This window comes from Taurulus bubalis, assembly GCF_910589615.1.
Source record: "Taurulus bubalis genome assembly, chromosome: 19".
NCBI classification, from domain to species: domain Eukaryota; kingdom Metazoa; phylum Chordata; class Actinopteri; order Perciformes; family Cottidae; genus Taurulus; species Taurulus bubalis.
Genome location: NC_136607.1, coordinates 10,789,580 through 10,812,030, shown reverse-complemented (window position 1 = coordinate 10,812,030; position 22,451 = coordinate 10,789,580). Strand labels below are relative to the sequence as shown.

Below are 22,451 nucleotides of genomic sequence, written 5' to 3'. Positions count from 1 at the left end.
CTATAGAATGTACAGTACCAAGAGATTTTGCCTGAATTAACTAAGCCCTTTATGATTTGTGACAATGTTTATATATGTATAATACAATGACAATAGTTTTGTGTTTCAAGATATCAATGTATTAATTTAAGCCACAAGAGGAACTTGTATGAAACATGACAGTCACTAAGACCAGCAGTGAGCTTCTACAGTAGAAACATTACACTGGAGTATAAAATAGGCTATTTTAACCAATTGCTCTTTTATGAGACAGCTTTTGTCCTGCTTCATGTAAACAACTGACAAAGTCTTCCCAGAGTGTCCGTACATCTAATTTGAACCAGTTCACGTGAATAAACCGAAGGACAGATGGCGTATTCATCACAGCTGTGACCGCATAATAAAGGATATATTGGGATGTATGCAGAACTTCTGAGGGTCAACAAAACAATGCACAAGCAGTTTTTGCAGTGCTCAAGTATTAGTAGGAGGAAGTTGTCCATAAATAACTAAACAGCTAGACAGCTGATGGAGGTAAATCATCCACTTTGGAAAACAAAGTACTGAAACATGATCATGTGTCATGATTAATTTGTGGGTGTAATAATAATAATACATTAGTAATACATCACAATGTCCCTATATATCAATACTTTAATGTATATTCATTTCTAATCACTTGTATTATCCGTTTCATGACCTGAGCCTTATCTTCCTTATTGCAGGGGCATCTGATTGACCAACTCTTGTAACTAAATAGCAGATAAACACTTGACTGTGTTCACCAGATAGTCGCTAACTTGGTCTACTCCACCGATGTTGAGTTATGGCCTCTGTTCTCAGTTCTCTGTGCTCAGACATATTTGTCTTCTCAAGCTTTGCCCCCTCATACCTCTGACATCCTGCACTGCAACATACAGTATGTGGACCACAATAACAGTCCATTCTGCTTCAGGGTGAGTCTTTAGTTGTCAGTCTCTCTCAGTTTAAAAAGTAAATTAAACATCATACACAAATGTTTTGATGAGAGAGACAAAGGAAATAGCAACATGCTGATCATTGCATTCAGTAAAGGTTCATCTCTTTGTTGTGGGAGACAACCAGTGCAATAGAATAAGCGTGGGTGAAACATGAGTCAAACGTAAACATGCTGACTGAATGAAAACCAGAATTACTCATTACTTTTGTGATGTAAGGTAAGATGCTCTAATTACTGGAGAAGGGACATACAGAAATGAAATAAAAAGTTTTTTCAATCAGATATTACTGGAATCAGCACGCTATCTTGACAGGAATACTCAACAAGTAACTTCCCTTTTTACCCGTGGCCCATATAAAAACTGTTCCTGCTTTGCTTGCAAGCTAGCAAATGACCGTAAAAAGGACTTTTTCTTTTCTCTTGGACTGACAGAACAGAAACAGAAACAACTGCAGTCATTAATTAAGGTTTGAACTATCAGATATGCTGGAAAACAAGAGTTTGATGGTTTAGCTGAAACCCCTTTCAGGAATTTTGTGAAAATCACAAACTAAGCTAAGGTGGGTAGCTAAGCTAAAGCTAAGATAAAACTTCAAACAAATTGGTACATGTAATATTTTTAATCACGATACCTTGTAAAGAATGCAAAAATAGTATTTACAGCACATATTGAAATCATCATGAGTTTATACAAAACCTAACCACACACATGTTTGTTTGCCTTTGTAACAAGTGCTTATAATGTCTTTGTTAGTCACACACATGTGTGCCCTCAGTGCATCACACTGTTTAGAGCTGCAGCACCATCTCTGTCTCAACTGTGTCCTTGAGCGTGGGATAGTGTCCCGGGCAGGCCGTGACCAACACCCTGCATCTTCCTTTTTCCGCTAGAAACTTCCTCAATGATTCATCGAATAATTGTTTCCCTTCTGAATACCCATCCAACAGCAGCAGAGCCTCACTGGACCCGGTTAACACCGTCCTCAGTTCATCCTCTCTTGATATCTTTTCCATGAGAGAGAGTTGAATTGTTATTTCCTGAAACAAATCACCCGTCACCTTGCTGCAGTCGACAAAGAAGAAGAGTGGAAGGGTACTGAGATCGAGGAGGTTAGCGAGGCCATGTGTGGACCCCTCAGTCCAAGAAGAGACCAGGATGTGGGCCACGGTTGTCTTCCCACTTCCTGGGGCTCCCTCAAGGAAAAGTGTCTCCCCTGCTTCTGGGAGTAAAGCTTGAAGATTCACAGGCTGGCCCATACTGGAAAAACAAGCAGAATTGAGATTGTAAAATAGACACACCCAAACAAATATGCTGAGTTAGCAGGATTGGTCCACATACAAAGTTTCAGCGCTTCAGGCATTTACAATGATGACACACTTTTTTTCTATATTTTTATTCCTAAAGCTTGTTATTGGTGTTTTTGCACTGTGATATTACTACTTCTACTCCAGTAAAAAAAAATGTAAAAGATCTGCGTAGACAATTAAGCATGTTAGCTAGCTAGCATAGATCAAAGACAAGAGGGGCTAACTCAAACTTGTCTCAATGGTTTGGACCAAAAAAGAATCACATTGTTGCTGATAGTGGAAATGGGGTTATAGAAGTCTGGCATTTGTATTACCAATGCAGAACTTTGTGTTTGTGACTCACTTGTTACGCAGCCTGTGAGGCAGCTCCTCCACTGCAAACACCTCCCAGTGGTGTCTCACCTCTGAGCTGAAGGAGAAGTCACAATAGTGGGCTTTCAGAAACACCCCCAGGTTTTCCTCCATGGAAACTGCAGACAATAAAAAACCTGATCATGATGCCACCTACATCATTTCATGAAATGGAAGCAATAGTGTGAAGAAAATGCTTTCTTTCATGTTTTCTTTCCATGCTATTACATACGATCATATCTTTACAGTACATCTTCACATGAATGTAAAAGTAGTGCAGTAGGATAATGTTATCACAGACAACTGGAAGAAGTTGTCTTACTGAATTTGTCTTCTTGACTTGTGTATGTCTTCAACTGAAAAACACAGAAATGATGTAAAGTCACTCACCTTCATTAAACACTCTTATCACTTCCTCATTGTCTTTATCTCTTTCGAGGCCTGGTGGAAAGAAACAATCTTTGTCAGAACACAAACACAGAGGAGAATATAGCATTGATAGAAGTAATCAGTCCGTATTAATAATTAGTCAGTAATTATCCCGTGGCTGCAGTGAGTCTACAAGGCTACACAATGTGTGGTACTGTAAATCCACTCACATACATCCCAATGCAAATTGAAAACAAATTAATCAAAATAAGTGTACTTTGTAATGTACAACTTCACAGAAAGAGGGATCTTTGCCCATCTGTATTCAAGAGAATAAGTGTCAAGTCCATGTAACAAACACACACTGCATACTTGTGGTAACTTATTAAATAGTTATATTTCAGTCAAGCCACCTTCACTGGCAGAGATATTGTTTCACATCTCAGTTACCTCATGATTGCAAGTTCATCAGTGACTAAACCCTAAGAGAGGTTGTACAACCGTGCAATACAAATATTATTATACATAAAAATGAGGCTATATTTATTCTGTGGCTGGGACTGCTGTCAACATGGCTGTTACTTTGGTTGTTCTGATTACAAGCCTGTAACACATTCTTTAATGTGTGTTACATTCATTACATGAAAGGGTTGTGTGTGTGAAGTGGATTGTTCAGCACTGACTAGACTCACAGTCAACAACAGGAACAGGTCTGCCTCGACCATTGACCAAAAGGTTCCTGGTACTATGAGCGCGGGAACCTGTAGAAAGCAGGAGGAACAAACAGTTAGTGTGTTGGTGCTGCATGTGTGCATTTAAGTATAGAGAGATGGAAGGGTGGAAGTTTGTTTGGCACTGTATACAAATAGCTTCGTAAAATTATAGTAAAATAAGTCAGGACAGTCTGTATTTCAAAAGCATCAACTTAGCTTTCTATATGTTTGACTGATGATGTATATTGGTATTTGTACTGTATATGGTATTATGATGTTTTGGATTTTAATTTGCTTAATGCGTACCTTTTTATTTATTCTATTGAATTTTTTTCAATTTCATACAGTATTTTCTCTCGTAAGGTTCTGGACCTGTAGCTGAAGTAACACTTCTTATCGTGTTCACACATTCGTATATGGATACATGTTTCATAAGTTGACTATTGAAATGATGTAAGTGTTTGTTTTGGGGAATTGTACAAATAACAAATGTGCTGGACTGAAAAACCACCCACGCATTAACAAATATCCTCAAAATCCCCTTCACAAAACCAATCACCAGCCCGGGTGTTTCCAAACTTGTTTGAGACACACTAAAGGCCTAAAAGGCTGAGTCATGCTGACATGAAAACATGCCAACATGACAATTGGCTTATAATTTAAATAATCACTTGCACAAGTCTCTGTTGTTGTGTATCGCTGTGAGTACTGCTCATATACAACGTTATTGTCACCATAGCTGTACGTTGAATTGTGATGCATCATCATGTCATGCCTGGTGTTCATTGTCTCATATGCCCGTGTCAAACACAGATTTCCATTTATGATTTGGATATTTTGTCTCCAATCCACACCTGCATGTATTGTGTGTGCTGTGGTTGTTGCAAACAACCCATCCTGAACCTGTTGGGCAGCTGTAATGTGCTGTACACGTAAAGAGTTCAGTGACTGGTTACCTTTTTGTCGTCTGTACATGAGCACTGCAATGATGATGACCAACATTGTCACTCCTATGCTCAACACAAGGATGAGAGCATCATGTTTGACACGAGGAACGGGAATTTCATCTGTGAAAAGAGGGAAGAAGGATTGTTGTTACAATTTGCAATAACAGGGGCAGGACATGTGTTGGTGAGTTTTTTTTTATTTAGTGAGTTATACCCATGCTTTTAATTAGTTTGACCACTTGGGAAATAACCAAATATACCAAATACTGAGCCATTGCCAACTTCCCCTTAATAGTTAAGAACAAACAAAAAAGATTGCGTTTAAAATGACTCGTGCTTGTGTACTCGTTTTTTTATTAGCTGTGTTTGGGGCTGTTTCTTTTACATGCTGTTTTCCTTCATTTAGCTTTAGAATTACCAGACACCTTTTAGCTTAGTTTAAAAGTACTCTCCAAAAGAGCAAATAATCCTTTGCAAACATACTGTGTACGCAGAAACACAAGCAGCCTACACAAACACACACAAAGAAGCCACACATTTCCACACATGACAAGATCTCTTGTAATATAACTCCAACACACTGCTGAGTCGAAGCACAAACCCAAACACCTCCTACAGCTTCACTGAGAAGCGGTGCTGTTACTCTGGAAACCTGTGAGCGAGAGCTGAAAGGCTCAGATATCTCCTCTTCGTTAGCATAATCATATTTGGTGTGGTTTGGCAGCAGATATGTTTCTATCAACATAAGTGAACAAAACAGGAAACCGCAATTTGATAAGTGTGCAAATAATGTTTTTATATTTCCTGTTAACGCAGCTGCCATGAGGAGAAACACAATTCTAAATAGTGGCAGAAACACAGAGGTACTCTCCTATACTGAAGTAATAATAGCAGTACCACAATAAAACTGCATTCAAAATGCTACTTAAGTAAAAGCACAAGCATCAAAGTGTACCTAAAGGACCACAAGTAAAAATAGTATAACAATTATGCAGAATTGCCCATTTCAGAAGAATGTATATTATATTATTGGACAATAAATAATGATGCATTATGTGTGAGCAACACTTGTTGCAGCAGGCAAAGGTGGGGCTGATTTCAACTGATTACTCAGTAGTTCACAGTATATTTATAATAATCTGCAATAATACATAATCATTTTTTGGTTGGTTATATTTACTATTAAATGTCTGAATTTAAAAAGTGAAAGTAAAAATTATCAAATAAATGTAATAGAATAAAACGTACAATATTTCCCTCTGTCATGTAGTTGAATTAAAGTAGCATTCAAATAAAAAATATTTGAGTAAAGTACATGTGTACTAAAGTACAGTACTTGAGTTCACTGGCCATGCTTGACCTGGAGATGTTGCAACACATCAAACCCCCTGTGGTTTTATGTGTTATGCATATTCTCTCCGGTTAAATATTTTGAGTCCTGTCATGGGAGAAAGCCTGAAAGGGAATACAAAGGTACCTGGAATGTGAAATGTTGCAGAGTGGCCATCATGTGTAAAGACACATGTGTAGTTGTTTTTATCTGATGATCCGACGCGTATCTGACTGGTGACTGTGAAAAGCTGGTCAGCACTTGATACGGCGGTGGTTTTGGAATTGAGTCTTTGCAGGTGTCCGTCCTGCCACACAACAGAAGACTCGGGATATCCCCGAGACTGGCAGGTTAGCAGCACCTCATCCTTCTCGTCCTCCTTCTGAATGTGTTTCGTCACTGCTTCATAAGGTGCTATGGGAGAATCAGACAGGACAAATATATAATTACCTAATGACACTATGATATACTCTTATGATTATGTTTAAGTGATCTTGTATGATGAAGGGAAGATCTTGAGGGAAGTTGAAATGAGCCAAAAGCATTATCTACCAAATTGAGTAATATTGGTCTTAGTTTCATTTTCATTATGAAGTATGGTGTGACTGCCCAGAAATGACCACATGCTGTGGCCAATGAGCAAGACCACTACCGGAGCAAAGCCCTTGAGGTCTTCGACTAAAACCCCCAAAAGTTACACTGTCGCGCTGTCACAGACTTGGTACTCACCTACAACGGACAACCTTATTGTTTTATAATCAGCTCCGTCTTCTGTCAGTACCAAACACTGGTAGGTCCCAGAGTCATTGATCCTGAGCCCAGAGACCTTTTATGAGACAGAAGAAGAACGCAGAGTCCTTAGATGTCCTTGTGGCCATATTACACGTTATGCCCTCATAAACTAGAGGTTTAACCCTCGTGTTGTCTTGGGGTCAAAATGACCCATCAACACACATACATATACACTCGTACACGGGTCATTTTGACCCCAAGATAACACAAGGGTTAAATAAACCAAAATCTGTTAAATTAAGGAGATAACCCTACAAATGATCTACTAAATCTGAAGACATGACTGCCAGTATTGACCTGTATCTTGGACCGGCCTTCATGCAGCTCCTCGGTGAGAAGCCTCACTCTACCCCGATAGTCCGCATCCTGGGACGCCACGTGCTCCTTCCAGTTATCCATGCGATACACTTCCCGAACCGAGGTGCCGCTGGTCCAGTGCCAGGTCACCTTGAGGTTAGTGAAAGGAGCTGATAGTTTATGCTGAAACCTGCAGCCCATCACAACATCTCCTCCGAACTTTGACTCATACGTGGTTTGCTCCGCCTCAACTGTGAACAACACTGCAGGGAAATAAGACAAAGTAATGGCATGATTAATGTCAAATTGCTAAACAGCCCTGAACCAATAATCAGCATCAAATTAAACTCTGGATGTTTGTACTCAAAAAAAAAAAAAAAAAAACTGGATGTTTGTACTCAGTTTTTGTAAATTGGCTAGTGGGTAAAATAACAGTAGAAATGTTTAATGTATGTACAATTTGTGTCCTTATTTGTTCAATAATGTCTCCACTGCAGGATTTGTACTACTTACCGGAGAGAGATGGCTGAATCATCACTTGCAAAACGACAATTAGGGCCCAGTCCATCGAGGCCGCTAAGGAAGAAACAAAAAGGAAATGTAGAGATGTTGAAATTGTTGGGCCATGTTATTCAGAAACATGATTAATTTTACTAGAGAAGGCAGATGTGAATTCTAAAGCTACAACTAGTTTAATCTAGTTTACTTCTTTACTCTGCAAAATAAAAGTATGACACAACATAAGTGTCACAGCAAAACACACATCACATGTTGATGAGACACACATGTTATTCCTAGTACCAGCATGACTCAGCTCTGCAGAGCAAAGTACTTCCCCATTCTTGATAAATTAGCATCAGGGATGCTGTTGGATGTCTCTGGAACACACAGACATAACTGTTTTTCTTTTTCTAAGCAAATTGTATCAATGCTAACTAATCCTGTTTCAGTGGAAAATATTAAGTTATACACAATATTTTAAGTAATTATCTATGAAGCTGCCTTACATGAACATGACAGTGAATCCTGTTATGCTCTACCCACAAATCAAGTGGTGTTTTATTCACATTAGTATTCACAATACCATACAGATCTCAAAGTGTCTCGGTTTGAGGTCATTTACAGAGTGAGCTGTGATGTGATAAGCAGAAGTTATTTTCTCTGCAGATTTCCTGTGAAATGGAAATTACAACTGTAGTTCTGGAGAACAGTTGTGCCTGAATGTGGGTAAACTGTCATTGATTATGAAACTCTGCCACCTGTATGGTTCACTATAGGCAAGGCAAGGCAAGGCAAGTTTATTTGTATAGCACATTTCAACAACAAGGCGATTCAAAGTGCTTCACATAAAACCATTAAAAGCATCAAAACATAATGCAGATTTAAAAACAGTTAAGAAAACATTAAAACCGTCAAAAAGCAAAATACAAGTAGAAAAAGCAACATAAAAAATAAAAGTTGCAGTGCAGTTAAAGAAATAAAATGCAGTAGTGAGATGCAGGCATAATTTAGGCTATTAAGTTATTAGGTTAAGTGCTTAGTACACAAAAGGCCTGTAGTAAACATATTTACTATACTTAAGACCACTGAATTGGCCATCAGGCTACAGAGCTTTTTTTTAATTATTTTTTAAATTTATTGCTATGCTCACTTTCCCAAAAGGCCAGATCGGAAATGGGAAAAAGGGCTTTTGTTTACTCTGCCACAAAAACAGATCAATATTAATTATAAAATAGAAAAATACTATTTAGATAGATAATGAAGTCATCATACTGAATGATAATATTATCAATAATAATAACAATGATATTGCTAATAATGATAATTAAAACAATAATACACATCATTATAAAAATTAACATTAGTAGTAGTGACAGTAACTGTTTAAGTTATTATGATGATTTAAGTCTACCAGTAAGGACAAACTGAACCGTTGTTTATCCATCATATGTTCTTACCTGGTGGTCTGGCAACAATAGCTCTTATCATCCGGTGCTTCTGGCTTCAGCTCTGACTGGTCTGAAGGCTCCAGTCGGTTGTGCTGCGGGCTTTAACATAAGAGGGAAGTTCCTCGACGGGGCTAACGTGGGAATGCCCTTAGACACACGCCCACAGAGAGTGACATATTGCAGCTCGTTATTTCCAAGATTCCTGAACAACCTAAACCTCGAATTTATGAGTCTGTGAGTCATGCTTTTTTATTAACATTAAGAAGGAAATAGCAGTGTGAGGTCCCCGTCGTGTGAATATCGCTGTGCGAAAACACACTATTAATAAATACAACGTTGCAGCTCCAATTTCACAAACTGCGAATACACAAGTCGCCTGGTATAAGATTAACCATGGCAATAGATCAAAGAAAGGTTTGGTATACACGGAAATAGACCACTGCAGTTACTGTAAGGGAAAGCAGATGCTCTTATCTGGCTTAACCTAAAAGGTCGTAAAACAGCTTTAATTAATGCTGACGGTAATCTCTCGCTGTTATTGGCAGATATTTGTTTTGGCGCGGCTTTATAGTTTTGAAAATTATTAATCAAATTGGTCAGGCGGGATGTATTTGAAACCGCGAGCGGGTCTGTGTATTTCCCTCTCTGTTTCTGTCTCTGTGATCAGTTTCGCCGATCAGTTTGCCGGAACCATGTTGAAAAAAAGTGTTAGTATTTAGATACTATACGTGAGTAAACTGCTGCCTATCCTTGTAATGTAAACATGCTATGTTGCAAGTAAAAGTTCAGCATTCAAAATCGTACTTAACATTACAATGTTGTATCATCAAAATGTACTTACAGTATCATCAGAAAAAGTACTCATTATGCATCAGCACGTTAAATGTTATATTTCTGGATTACCACTATGTTGTATCTGGTTGAGGTGCAACAAGATGCAATTGCTTTATAGACTGGGTTTAGTCAATTTAATCTGGAGAGATGCACCATATTTTGTCAACTCACCATATGTGCTGTATGTAACATTGTTTACTGCAAAGTAATAAAGTATAAAGTACACATTTGCCTCTGAAATGTCGAAGAAGTATAAAGTATATGGAAATACACAAGTAAAGTACAAGTTCCACAAAAATGGACACAGAACTACATACATAGTTTCTTTCCACCACTGATAATATCACACTATACCACTTGGCTACGACAGTACAAAGTAAACATGGAATCTTCAGTCAGTGTTGATAGTTTTAGATGCTTTCCAACTTGTGTTTGGGAATTCCACCTGGCTGGTAACTTAGTGGTGTATGCATGTTAAACTTCATGCTGTCACATATTGAATCTCTTTGCTGTTGAGATTCATGTCCACACAAGTCAACATGCGTCATTTGGGAAAGCTGGGAACAGGAATAGATCGATTAACATGCCAGCCAGGTGAAATTCCCAAACACAAGAGGTGGAAACAGTTCCATAGAGTACAACTATGTTGTGGGCTTTCCATCAGTTCATAGCGGCATGTGTGTTGGCACACACTTTTCATTTTGCTACGGAAATAGCATAGTTATCTGATCTTATCAATGATTTTGTCTTGAGGGAGTTTATTTTTTGCCACCGTTTCCTCCATGTTGGAGACCCCTGGGAAGTTTTTAATTGTTATGGACTTTATAACCTATAGGTTAAAGTTAAAACAGGTGAAAGAGCCATTGCAGAGAAAGGTTTGTGATACAGATCTTGTTGAAATACATGTTTTTCTAGGATATCCAGCATCTACAGTGCTCAACTTAGTAGTGCAACATGCTACTGTAGAGTGCGCTGAGAGAAAAAGACTCAGTGTGGTAGGTGTAAAGTAGGGCAGTGGTGTATATTATTTATTTACTTTTGTTGGTTCAATTTAAATGTTGCCTTTCCGTGCTTTGGGTATGGCTCTTGAGATCATGCCTACATTTGAAAATGATTGTGTTAGAAATGGCATGCACAAAAAGACATGACTGACAGTGTAACTACTTTATTTTGAGATTGATTGTGAACCTAAAAGGTTGAATATCAAGTGTTATTTGTCCAGTAAGATGAAACTTTGAGTCCCAACACTGTTGTCATGCATTGATGAAAAAAGATAGCGCGGCTTGATCTGGTTCACTGAGACATGCAGACATTGATGTCAAGTCAGAACAAAACAAAAAGCAGCGTGGGATGTTAACTCTTCTACAGAGTTATTGTAGTACTTCCAGGGCCCCTGTTGGGCTCATTACATTTAAATACAAGTCCTCCTTATCTTAGATAAATATTACACATATGATACTTTTTCTATCTATCTATCTATCTATCTATCTATCTATCTATCTATCTATCTATCTATCTATCTATCTATCTATCTATCTATATATCTATCTATCTATCTATCTATCTATCTATCTAAACTAGTTAGCACATTATACATCCCTAATAAACATTATTCCATTGAGAGTGAATAAATAATAAATAAATAATAAGAGAAGATACATGATTTTTAATAATGGCCGTGTGGTAAAAACTTCACACAATCGCAGGCTGGTTGTAATCTAGACCTGAATTCATGCGTGAATCTGATTTAATACTCAAAAAGTCTTTAGTTTGAGACATATTTATTCAAAATGCATTATAAACCACTGCCTGTAAAATAATGAATTGTTGACTCTGACCCGCAAACACCAACAGATGGAGCCATTTCTCCTTAAACTATCCTGGGACCATGAACTCTGGGACCAACACTATACTTCTCGAGCACTCTGCATAGACTCAACTGTATATTTCTCCACCCAATTTTGTTCACTTACTCAGAGCAGAAGCTGCTAATACATTGCTTAAAATGAATTCCTTTGAATCTTGAATGTGATTTGTCTCTGAGGAGAAATCCCCATAATATTCCTTTGCTTCATAGTGAGTTTGCAATGCCTTATTGTGATGATACACTGTCATTGTAATGTCCCTCTGACACTACTTTTTTGACATTTGGAAAGCATCATTCGTCTTTAGGATTGGTGGAAATAACATGTTTTCTTTGGTTTTATTTTGTAGTATACCGGAAGTATAATATTTATCAGCGAAGGCGTTTGGCCCACAGGGTTGACTGGCAGCACGGTGAACAGGAAGTTGGCTGCGTGCTGTGTCCTTGAAAAACCTCGTCAGACCTGCTTTTGTGACCATTATCGTTACTTAAAAAACATATTGGGTATGTACAGCTTTCATTTCCAGCTCACCAAGCTACCCCTCAAAGTCAAAACTGAGGGTGAAGTATGTGCTGCTATTTATGTGCGATGTAGCAAATTAACTAACAGGAGAGCCCCGAAAGTAGCGTTACTTTATGCCAAAGGTAGCTAGACGGTGTGAGCATGACGTCATGAGTCTCGAGCAGTTAAACACATTCACGTCACATGTTGAGTCAAAGTTTTAACGTCGGTCGTAGCTCTAGAGTATTTGTGCCTGTACGTCTGGTGACGTGTGTCTGCAGCTCAGCCTCATTTCGAGTTCACGTCTATTTGTATCGTTCCCGTAGGTTGACTGTAACAACGGCGCCATGGGGTTTCTACTGTCTAAATGCATGGATGCAAACTTTAAGAAGCAGCAAGAATTCATGCTCCACAATGGACGGCTGCAGGTGAGTGAAGGTGAACTCAGTCACGTGGTATTTCAAAACAACACTGTTAAGGAGATGCACTTTGCACCCGGGGGTTTACTTCGTGGACCTCCGACCACGTGGTCGGAACATGGAGAGACATGGCTTGGATTTGGTGTCATTTGCATGTTGCCTTGGACTAAAGTGTCTCCCAGCTGCTGTCTTAATCTGAATGTACATGCCTGTAGTACCAGTCCAGGCTGCTTGCCCACTGCAAAGCAGACCGCTGCCCGCCAGAAGCCTCATGTCCACTGTGTGGCAATTAGATAAAGTATGATTTTGTTGAGGAAGATGGGAATTTGCAACACACAACTAAAGCATGATATCAACTGACACAGCGAGGATCTTTATAATCCAGTTGTATTACCTGATCCAGTGACCCAGCTTTAAAGAGGCCCCCAGTGTCAACATATAGCTTTATTACATTAATGCTGTCCATATGTTGTGAATATTCCAAAATATATATTTGATATAATTACCACACAGCAAACATGAAACATTAAATCATATCTTTGTAATGTAATTACTATTCAGCAAACATGGGGCTATGCAATATGTCAGTGTAATCTCTGTCACTTGTACCCACCTGGATCAGAGATCTATCTATCTATCTATCTATTGATAGATCAATACAAGCTTCAGTTAGAATCTCAGCATTTTCATTTAGTGACCACATTTTTGTTATTGCACTCATTATTTACTTTATACAAAGGATTGTTTTAGTTTTTCCTCTCTCTCTTCTTCCTTTTGGGGCCAATCTGTTGTGATTTATTCATGCCTGTAAGCTGCTGAGCAGCAGGTGGGATGTGTGACTGTCATAACATCAATGACATTATCCAACTTGCACCCAAAAGGTTGGTTGTGTTGTGGATGGCTATTATTATTCAGTGATGACAAAGGTTTGGGAAATTGAGTTCCAGAGAGCCCTCACGATGACTCACAGGTAAACATGACATGCATGATGTTTAACATTGCTGTAGTAGATCTACATTGTCATTGACCTCACTTACTAAAGATAGTTTTGTTTTTATAAATCACACTCTTCTTTACTTTTGAATACAAATGAACAAGACATTTCACATTTTTCAGTGATTTTGATAAATTCATATAACCATTCAGAATTTAACTGAACAAAACACTCAGACAGTCAAACACAAATCGTCAGGGTCGCTAATGGTCAAATTTAATGTTACTGTCTGTAATAATGAAATGGCATCTTTCCATCACTCAACTGAATAGATAAGATTGACCCTGGCAATTTCAGAATATCTGTGGAGCAACACTGTAGCCTCCCCGTGCATTAAGATGTCAGAGATGATTGCTCTCCAGTGTTTCTCCAGTCTCATCGCTCAGAGCTAATCGTTCCTTTCTACGCTCTTTTCTTGTGAATTCTCAAGTCAAAGTCATTGGGCTTTGTGTTTGAACACAGTGTCTATCTTAAACATCACTTTAGTCAATCATCAATTTGGTGGATATGTGTGTGTCTGTATGACGCATGTCCTGAGGATAAATGGCAGCTGTGGGATGACGTCAATGACGTTTTTGTTCATTTTATATTTAATAGTGGTCTTGGCTGCTAATGATAGGGTTGTGCTTTTCTTTCACTGAACTTTAGTGGGTTTGAATGTGAAGTACAATGCTTTTGATTTGTTTTATTTCACTGGTGTTATCCTCACTTTCTAGATAACGCACAGACTAATAATGAACCAAAATGTTGCTCGTTTAGCCTTTTTCAGAAGCACCAATTATATTTAAATAAAAAGTACTTTACAGAAGGTATGCATTAAAAGGTAAATGCTTGTCATAAAGTTGTACAGTAGTCACACAGGTTAATTAGCATATATGAAGACGAATTGGGAAAAGTTAACTATGAAAAAAAAGTGGACGCAATAAAATAAATTGAATAAAACTGTTAAAAATAAGGAAACTACCAAGTTTCCTCACCTTTTTGTATGGAAAGGTTTTGTCCTGTAGTTTTACATTTGGTTTGGCGGACAGCTAAAAGCACATGATGTTCAACACTGAGGCGTCTGTCATTAAGGGCCTCTTTCAGTTTGTAGACTGTGATGATCGTGTGTATCAGTTTTCCAGGAATTGCTTGTTACTGTAGCCGTTAAAAAATGTCAGTGAATTTGCCGCTTACGTGTCACCTCTGCTCTCACCTTCAGAGAACCGGTTGTGGCTCATTTCTTTCTTTCACTTTCCGCTCTTTCCGGTCACTGACTCCTCCACTGCTTTTCCAAGCTTGCCTTCAAATCTACAGTATTGGTCTTCCTATTTTTTTAAACATAGATAAAGATAACACTGTTTCTTTATGTTTTTGTTTAGTAACTCTGTTTATCATCATACATAGCTTTTGATATGTCATTATTTCAGATGCTGGTATCAACCGAAATGGGTTTCAACAAGCAACTAAAACTGTCATGAACTGAAGGCGGACAGTCAGATTTGTAATCTTGTTTACTTTTTCTTTTTCCTGATGGTTCCTGATTTAATAAATTCATAATGTTGCCAATTATAGATCAGTTGATATTGTTTTGACGTTTGAGAATGTCTTATGTTAAATTCATGTTTCATTTTTATAGAGAAACATGTATATACATCATTTGGGTATTGCTATTTAAGCAGTTATATCTGCGCTATATAGTATTAATCGTACCCAATTTCCAGTCCTGTTGAAAGAAAGCACAAATTGTCTTTAAAAATATCCAAGATATGTGACTATTGCGAGATATTGAGTGATTTGGAAGTGAGCAGCCTGAGCGTTCCCATCTGTGAGGTTGGAAGTGGATTTCATGGCTGTGTGTGTTTGTGGTTTGGAGGAGTTTGTTCCTGTTGGTGACTGAGTGTGTGTGTGTGTGTGGTGAAGTAGCAGATTCAGCAATAGAGGACTGGCTGTTTGATGCTTTGATACAAGGGGAGTGGTAGGTGGGCTGAGTTTCTGGATGGAGGAAAGCTTCTGCTGGCAGAGTTTATGACTGGAGTGTTCATCAAAGATGAGTTGAATATCCAGGAGGATTCCCACACATGTGAAACTCAATTCCATGAGGCTGAGGTGGTGGAGGATGAATACTGCGCTGGCTTCACATGCGTTGGTCTGGACCTTTTGAGAGAGTTGGCATTGGGACTGAGAACAATGTGTATTATTTATATTTCAGTGACTAAATGATGAATCAAAAGAATAATAGGCAGATTAATATATAATTAAATGAATTGCAAGCGACAAGCTACCAATAATTAAGTGTTGGCTTGTGTTTTAACACAGTTACAAGCAGGAGACTAAAAGGATACGGTGATTATCAAGAAGTGGGTAGTTTCCAGATCAGGCATCCAGTATCTCCTGCCTACTTCCTGTTTTGTGACCCAGATGAGAGAAGGAATGACATTGCGAGAGTCCTGTCTTGTCAACCCTGTCGAGAGGAACCCGTCATTACACATCACTGTAATTTCCCATTATATTGAAAGATGACACACTTTAGAACGTTTGTGGACACCTTCTTCCTGGAGAAGTTAGCAGTTGTAGTCAGCCCGGTTACAGTAATTGACTTCAAAGTTTTTACTAAGTTTCATGACAAACAAAAACATGAAAATGTACATACCAACTTCTCAGATGTACACAGAAGTTCATGTCTGTTTTCAGCTCAAGAAGGCTGCTTCACTGTATTAATGATTCAGGGCTGAAACTAATTCTTATTTTCACAATGAATTAATCTGACGATTCTTTTTTCTAATTATTGATTAAAAGTTTGGTCCATAATGTCATCCACAAAATGTTTGTTTTGTCCAACCAAAAGTCCCCAAAAGATATTTAATTTACTCTCATATCTAACAAATGGTCGATTTTAATTTGAGCTCTTCTCAGTTCTTTATTAATTGTAATTGATTCTAACTATAATTAAATGGTACAAGGAAAGACTGATTTAATTGTATCCACTTTTCATGGAATGCAATGTAAAATATATATATTTTTTATTATTATTTTCTTCTAATGAGTTTAATGCACTCCTTCAATCTGGTCGACTGATGCAGATGCTTCACTCTACATCCCGTCTCCAAACAGACGGAAGTTGTGACGTTTGTCTCGCACAATAAGGGCGCATTTGGGTCAGTTTTGGGTATATTGTATGTTTTGTGCTTTTTTCTTTGGTTGGTGTTTGACCAAATGTTGATTAAACTCTTCACAATCAGTCTCACAACTTAAAACATGTTAAATTAGTTTTAAGAGTTGATTGCACTTCATTAATGGTAGTGCCTTTTGTAGTAGCTTTTATCTAACAGTGGCGGCTCAGTCCGGTGACTACAGCTTCACCCCGAAGCGACATCGCCTGATGAAGGTGTGACATTTTGGACAGACATAAACTGTGACGGACTGGTTGGCGGAGGCATACACCTGCGAGGCTGTAATTCTAGTTAACGCCTTTCCTTCTCCTCTACTACTGACTTTCATTAGTCAACCCACTTCACACGGTCACAACAGGAGAATCAATTCTGTCATGTATTGTCAAACAAAGGTATAGAATATGTTCGCACAGGACCGCCTCGTCCCATATTACGTTGACTTCTCCTCCACCGAAAGACCCTAAAAGATGCGACAGATGTTAGTGACGCAGCCTCCGTGCTGAATGGAGAACCAAGAAACGGACAGGAATCTGTCTGTCTGTCTGTCTGTCTGTCTGTCAATCATAGCACAAATGCAAAACAAAAAAAATATTAATCTTAAAAGAAAGTGAGTGGGCCATTTTACATTTGAAAAATAAAGTTTCCGGTGGGCAAACTATATAATTAAGCGGCAATTTCTGAATCAACTCAAATATATCTTTGGCATTGGTGGTATTGATCATAATTGTTTTTTCTCGATGTATCTGACCAGAGCTAATATCAGGCTCTAGTATTTCATTGTTTGAATTTGTATTCTTGAAATGATATATTTCTGATCGTTAAATATTTCATGTTACACGTTGTACATTGAGAGACATGAGCAGTTGGTGTATTATGCTTAATAACATATTTTGTTCTCCTGTGTGTGTGTGTGTGTGTGTGTGTGTGTGTGTGTGTGTGTGTGTGTGTGTGTGTGTGTGTGTGTGTGTGTGTGTGTGTGTGTGTGTGTGTGTGTGTGTGTGTGTGTGTGTGTGTGTAGATGGAGCGTCAGATGCTGATGCAGAACCAGATGAGAGAGAGACAGATGGCCATGCAGGTTGCCTGGTCAAGAGAATTTGTCAAATACTTTGGGACTTTCTACACAGTGACTACAGTTGGTCTCACCTTAGGGTGAGTTTACTGTGCACCTGCTCATAGAGCTCAGGTCAAAGGGGTTCGGCTTAAAGTTAACATTCACCCAGAGACCATCTCTGGTTTCTAACGCGCACAAACAAAGATCCAGTAAGAATAATAACGTGACCTAACGATGCACAGTGAGAGACAAACCAGTAGCCTTTAGTGGTGCAGCTCCATGTATGATAGTTTGTGAGGGTTCGTCAGACAGTTTATCTGTACAGCGGTTAGTCTTGCTAAATATCACAAGCCACCTGTAGGTGGCGCTACGGCAACATGACACATTTCAATGTCGGTAAGTGGTTGTGAGCAGTGTTCCCTCTAAGCTGCGCGCGGCCGCGCAGGCCAGTCGAAGTGGCCGCGCAATAGATTTTTCAGACCGCGCAAACGATTTTTTTTCAGGGGTTAAAAATATTTTTTGAGCCAGTGTTTCTGAGATAGGAGTGAGCCATCTCCTCAATAATAAGATCTTCGATGTGACGTAGCGAGTCTTCTTGGCCAATCAGCGTCCCGTTTCTCGACATGCGCTCTCTGTACCTCTGCTAGCGCTCTGCCTCCGTTAGCACCCCCGCTGTCCTCCTACGGGCGCCAGGAGTGAAGCTCGCCCAGAGCGCCACATGAGCTCGTTCCGGTGCTGTTTAGGCTCCTCTTGCTTGTACTTGTACCCTTCCCCTGCTCCAGCAGCTATAGGCTACCATGGCGAAAAGAAAGGCAGAGCAGGCGCCCCAGAAAAAGGTCTGCCTAACGTTCAAGCATGAGTGGCTAGATGAAATAGTCCAAACTGACACAGGTAGGATGAAACTTTCAGACATATTTAAATATGAAGAATATGAAGTTATTAAATTGTTTATATAGGCTACCTTTAGGAAAAATGACACAATGTCAATTTAATAGGCCTATAATTATTGTTAAGCACTGCATTAGCAATTTTCTTTCAATGCAGTTCCACTTAAATGTTGTACCTGCTGAGAAATGACTAAACACCTTTGATTCTTTTATTTTTATATATATATCATTATCAGTCATAACCAGTGAACCAGTCATAACCTCCCCTTATTGAAGTTCAACAAAGATCCTTTAAGTTCAACTAAACTGACTGGTAAAACACCGTCATTAAAATGTTCCCAAAGTCCAGCCATTATAAAGGATATTGAATAAATATCAACCTTCTATGCATATTGATGCATTTGCTGTCATCTCTTTGAATCCCCTATGGCTAACGCAGGCTTGTGGTCATTTTCGGCAGATCACGTGGTTGCGAATTGCTCACAGTGCTGAAATGTGCGCTCAGAAAAAAAAAATTTGCTCAGTGCTGAAAAAAATTAGAGGGAACATTGGTTGTGAGTCTGATTCCCTTGACATTTCCCACAATTTATTGTTCTATATTCCCAGGGTTTAGGTATTGCAAACATAAAAAAATGTCAACATATAATGGCCCTCTGTATTACTGTGTGTATTGTAATGCAAATCACAGCTTGTAATTTTAATTGAATAATCAAAATGGAAGCATGCCTTCTCTGAGTGCTTTTATTTCTCCTTTTATCACATAATTACAGTGGGAAATACTTAGTTGATCTTTTTTCTTTGTCACTTTTCTTCAGTGCCCTTAAAAGAAAGAAACCATTCCTATTGGCTCCCATCATCCCTCTCAGCTTTATATTGGCCTACCAGGTGGACAGCGCCTATGGGACACTTATTTATCGCATGAGAGGTAGGACTAAGCTGCATCATTATCGTCATATATCGTGTGTGTATATATATATATATATATACTGACTTGTTTAAACAGAGAGGATAACACAACTACTGCACGTGAAGGACACAAATTATTGTTTTCACAGACACCCTCTGCCACAATTTAACGCATTGTATTTTTTCCCCCATTGTACCTTCAGGGGAGGCTGAGAGTATTATGACTTCTGAACATGACCGTCTGGACCTTCCTCACGGGACTCCAAATTTTGAAAGCATTGAAAAAGCCCGCCGTGCTAAAAGCAGCCTCGCCTCCTTTTTGGAGAAATGACAAGTTGGTTATTTGTGAGGAAATCATTACCGTCCAGCCGATGCATTCACCCTTTCTGCTTTTGCTTAAAGAAATGTCAACTGCCTTTTTTACATTATTGAGTCTATGGTTTGCACTATTTCTTTATCATGGACCTTGAGTCAAATAAGTCTCAATATTAATTAATATAAAAATTATAAATTTTGTGGTGGTGGTTGTTGTTAGACGTGCATAACTGGCCAAACACATATACTTAGGCCAAACAAAATACTTGTTAGTTAGTATTCAAATACATCTTTAACATGAATATTTGCATCAATTACATTGAACCATGTTAACGTAATTCACTCTATTATTGGATACTGATACAAAATTAAAGCTGCGTCCCAAATCTAGACTATATACTAATTATATACAGTATGTACTACATACTAATTTACAAGTTCTTTTACCAGTTATTATACAACAGTTCAACTTTCTTCACCTTATTATACTAATACAGAATGGTACAGTATGTGTGAGATTGGATGTAAAGCGAATCGCAACTTCAGAAGGTTACTTCCATTTAAATTTCACAAAAAGACATTTAGTATATGTTTAGTATAACACGGCTTTACACACTGGGGTGCGACGACCACACTACACAAAAATGCAAAATACTCTCCTGCGAATATTTAGCATCAAAGCTATTCATACTGGCAGCAACGCAACCCTTGTACAATTAAAGGTTTAAATAGATTTGCGTAGGCAGAGGACCAACCTCTGGTATCCGATTGACCCAGAGTAGCGTCTTAGGAGTCCATCTCAGGTTGCCATTGAGCAAAAAGTGAAATGAACAGCTTTTATTGTGAAAGGTAAGACCAGGATGAGGGGATTTGGTCTGTGCACTGACTGCCTTTTAAGAATAAATATGTTTTCTGGCTTGGTTAGGACAGCAGAGCCTCTGTGTTGTTGTCCACTATAGTGTAGGTATTGAGTACAGTATGTCCGTTCCGAACAATGTTATTGGTGGATGCCATTATTTGCTGTTTCAAAAACAAAAATCAAATCGTCCTTCTTTCTGGAATTTGTACACTTTTGTACCGCGTAATATCTGCATTATGTGTGAAAGTACTCCTAATATATATTGGCGATGTGTTTTTATTGTCAGAAAAATACAACCCCGGAGTATTTTTTTCTATTTTGTTTTTGTTTTGATAAAAGTATTTAATTCTTAATTTTGTTTTCCAAGATTTGAGCTGTTCAATCAAACATATTTAGTATGCATGCTGCCTGGTTTGACTTTTTGTAACTTTTCCAGTTTGAACCCACCACATACTAAAAAGCAGTTTAGTTGATGTAATATGGATTTGGAACACAGCGATCGTATCAACAGAACGTGTGCTTGTTGATGATAATGTTCGTTAAAGCTGCATTAAGTGATTCTGACCGATAGAGGGCAGAAATACCTTTCACTTTACTCTGCAACATCCCAGGTTATCGTGTTTAGTAAACATTTGCCTACTTGCACATCAGGCTGACACAAAACAACATGAACATCTCTTTGTGTATATTTTCTTGCCACCTGACATAGAAAAATGTAATCTTCACATGTTTTTTACCTCTAGTTCTGCTCACAAGCTCTGTGTTTTCACACATTAGATACTTCACTTTTGAGCTTTCCTGCCGGGCAGGTGACTGGTACACTCATTGTCAAAGAAATAATCAGCAGCTACAGAGTGATCATGTTAATATAAAATATATTCAACACTGCAGACATTTGTCATGACAGCAGGAAGATTGTTTTTACTCCAAACTGTATCACTAAAAAAACATTTGGTCATTGTTTGTGAAAGAGTTTATTTGCCACGGTCAAATATGAGTTTGCAGGAACTTTATGGCAAAGCTGAAGCATTGGTGCTCCTTTATTATCCTAGTTGTAGTGAGTGGATGTAACATATTACAAGGTGCTGATATTAATGCATTGTTTGTTCATTGAATTTTAACTCATGTTTGACATCATGGAAGCTATATTTGAAAATCCAATAAAAAGTAATATTGCCAATACTTTCTCTTCTACAACCATATTTTGTGACAAGCCAATAACCTTTCGAAAACACCTCACCACCTTCTTTTTTTTTAAGCACTTACAGTCTTAATTTCTTCCTCAGTGACGTGCACAAAATGTTCTACATGCCTTCATATTGTTCGCCTCAAAATCATCGTTGAAACTAGTGCATGAGTAATGTGCACACTTCCACTTCACATTACAATATTCCTCTAATATTACAATAAAGAAATAACTTGCACGTACGTCATTGTCATCAATCTACATGACGTGTGGGAGGGAGGGAGTAGGGAGGGAGAGGGGAGGGAGAGGGGTTGGTGTTGAACGCATAGGTTGATGAGTAGACCAGTGACTAGGTTTATAGCGGGAACAAAAAGAGGAAACCTAAGCCTGTTCTGCTACACAAGACTGACAAATAGCATATTTTACAACATCTGCATTTGGCTGCAACAGGCTGCAACATAACTCTTC

General features: G+C 38.4%; 2 protein-coding genes across 2 annotated transcripts; one reads left to right on the top strand and one right to left on the bottom strand.

Annotated features, from left to right (window-relative positions):
• Positions 1–1,747: 1,747 nt before the first annotated feature.
• On the bottom strand, positions 1,748–7,633 carry LOC306751374 (uncharacterized protein; the record flags this gene model as incomplete). Its single annotated transcript, XM_079234940.1, has 7 exons — positions 1,748–2,216; positions 2,610–2,736; positions 3,008–3,058; positions 6,124–6,390; positions 6,706–6,802; positions 7,066–7,328; positions 7,579–7,633. 7 exons carry the CDS (start codon positions 7,631–7,633, stop codon positions 1,748–1,750), a joined length of 1,329 nt encoding a protein of 442 aa, XP_079091066.1.
• Positions 7,634–12,561: 4,928 nt separating this feature from the next.
• plgrkt (plasminogen receptor, C-terminal lysine transmembrane protein) lies at positions 12,562–21,972 on the top strand (the record flags this gene model as incomplete). The annotated part of the gene is made up of 4 exons (XM_079235715.1): positions 12,562–12,642; positions 17,798–17,928; positions 19,533–19,642; positions 19,827–21,972. 4 exons carry the CDS (start codon positions 12,562–12,564, stop codon positions 19,952–19,954), a joined length of 450 nt encoding a protein of 149 aa, XP_079091841.1. The 3' UTR covers positions 19,955–21,972.
• Positions 21,973–22,451: the final 479 nt, after the last annotated feature.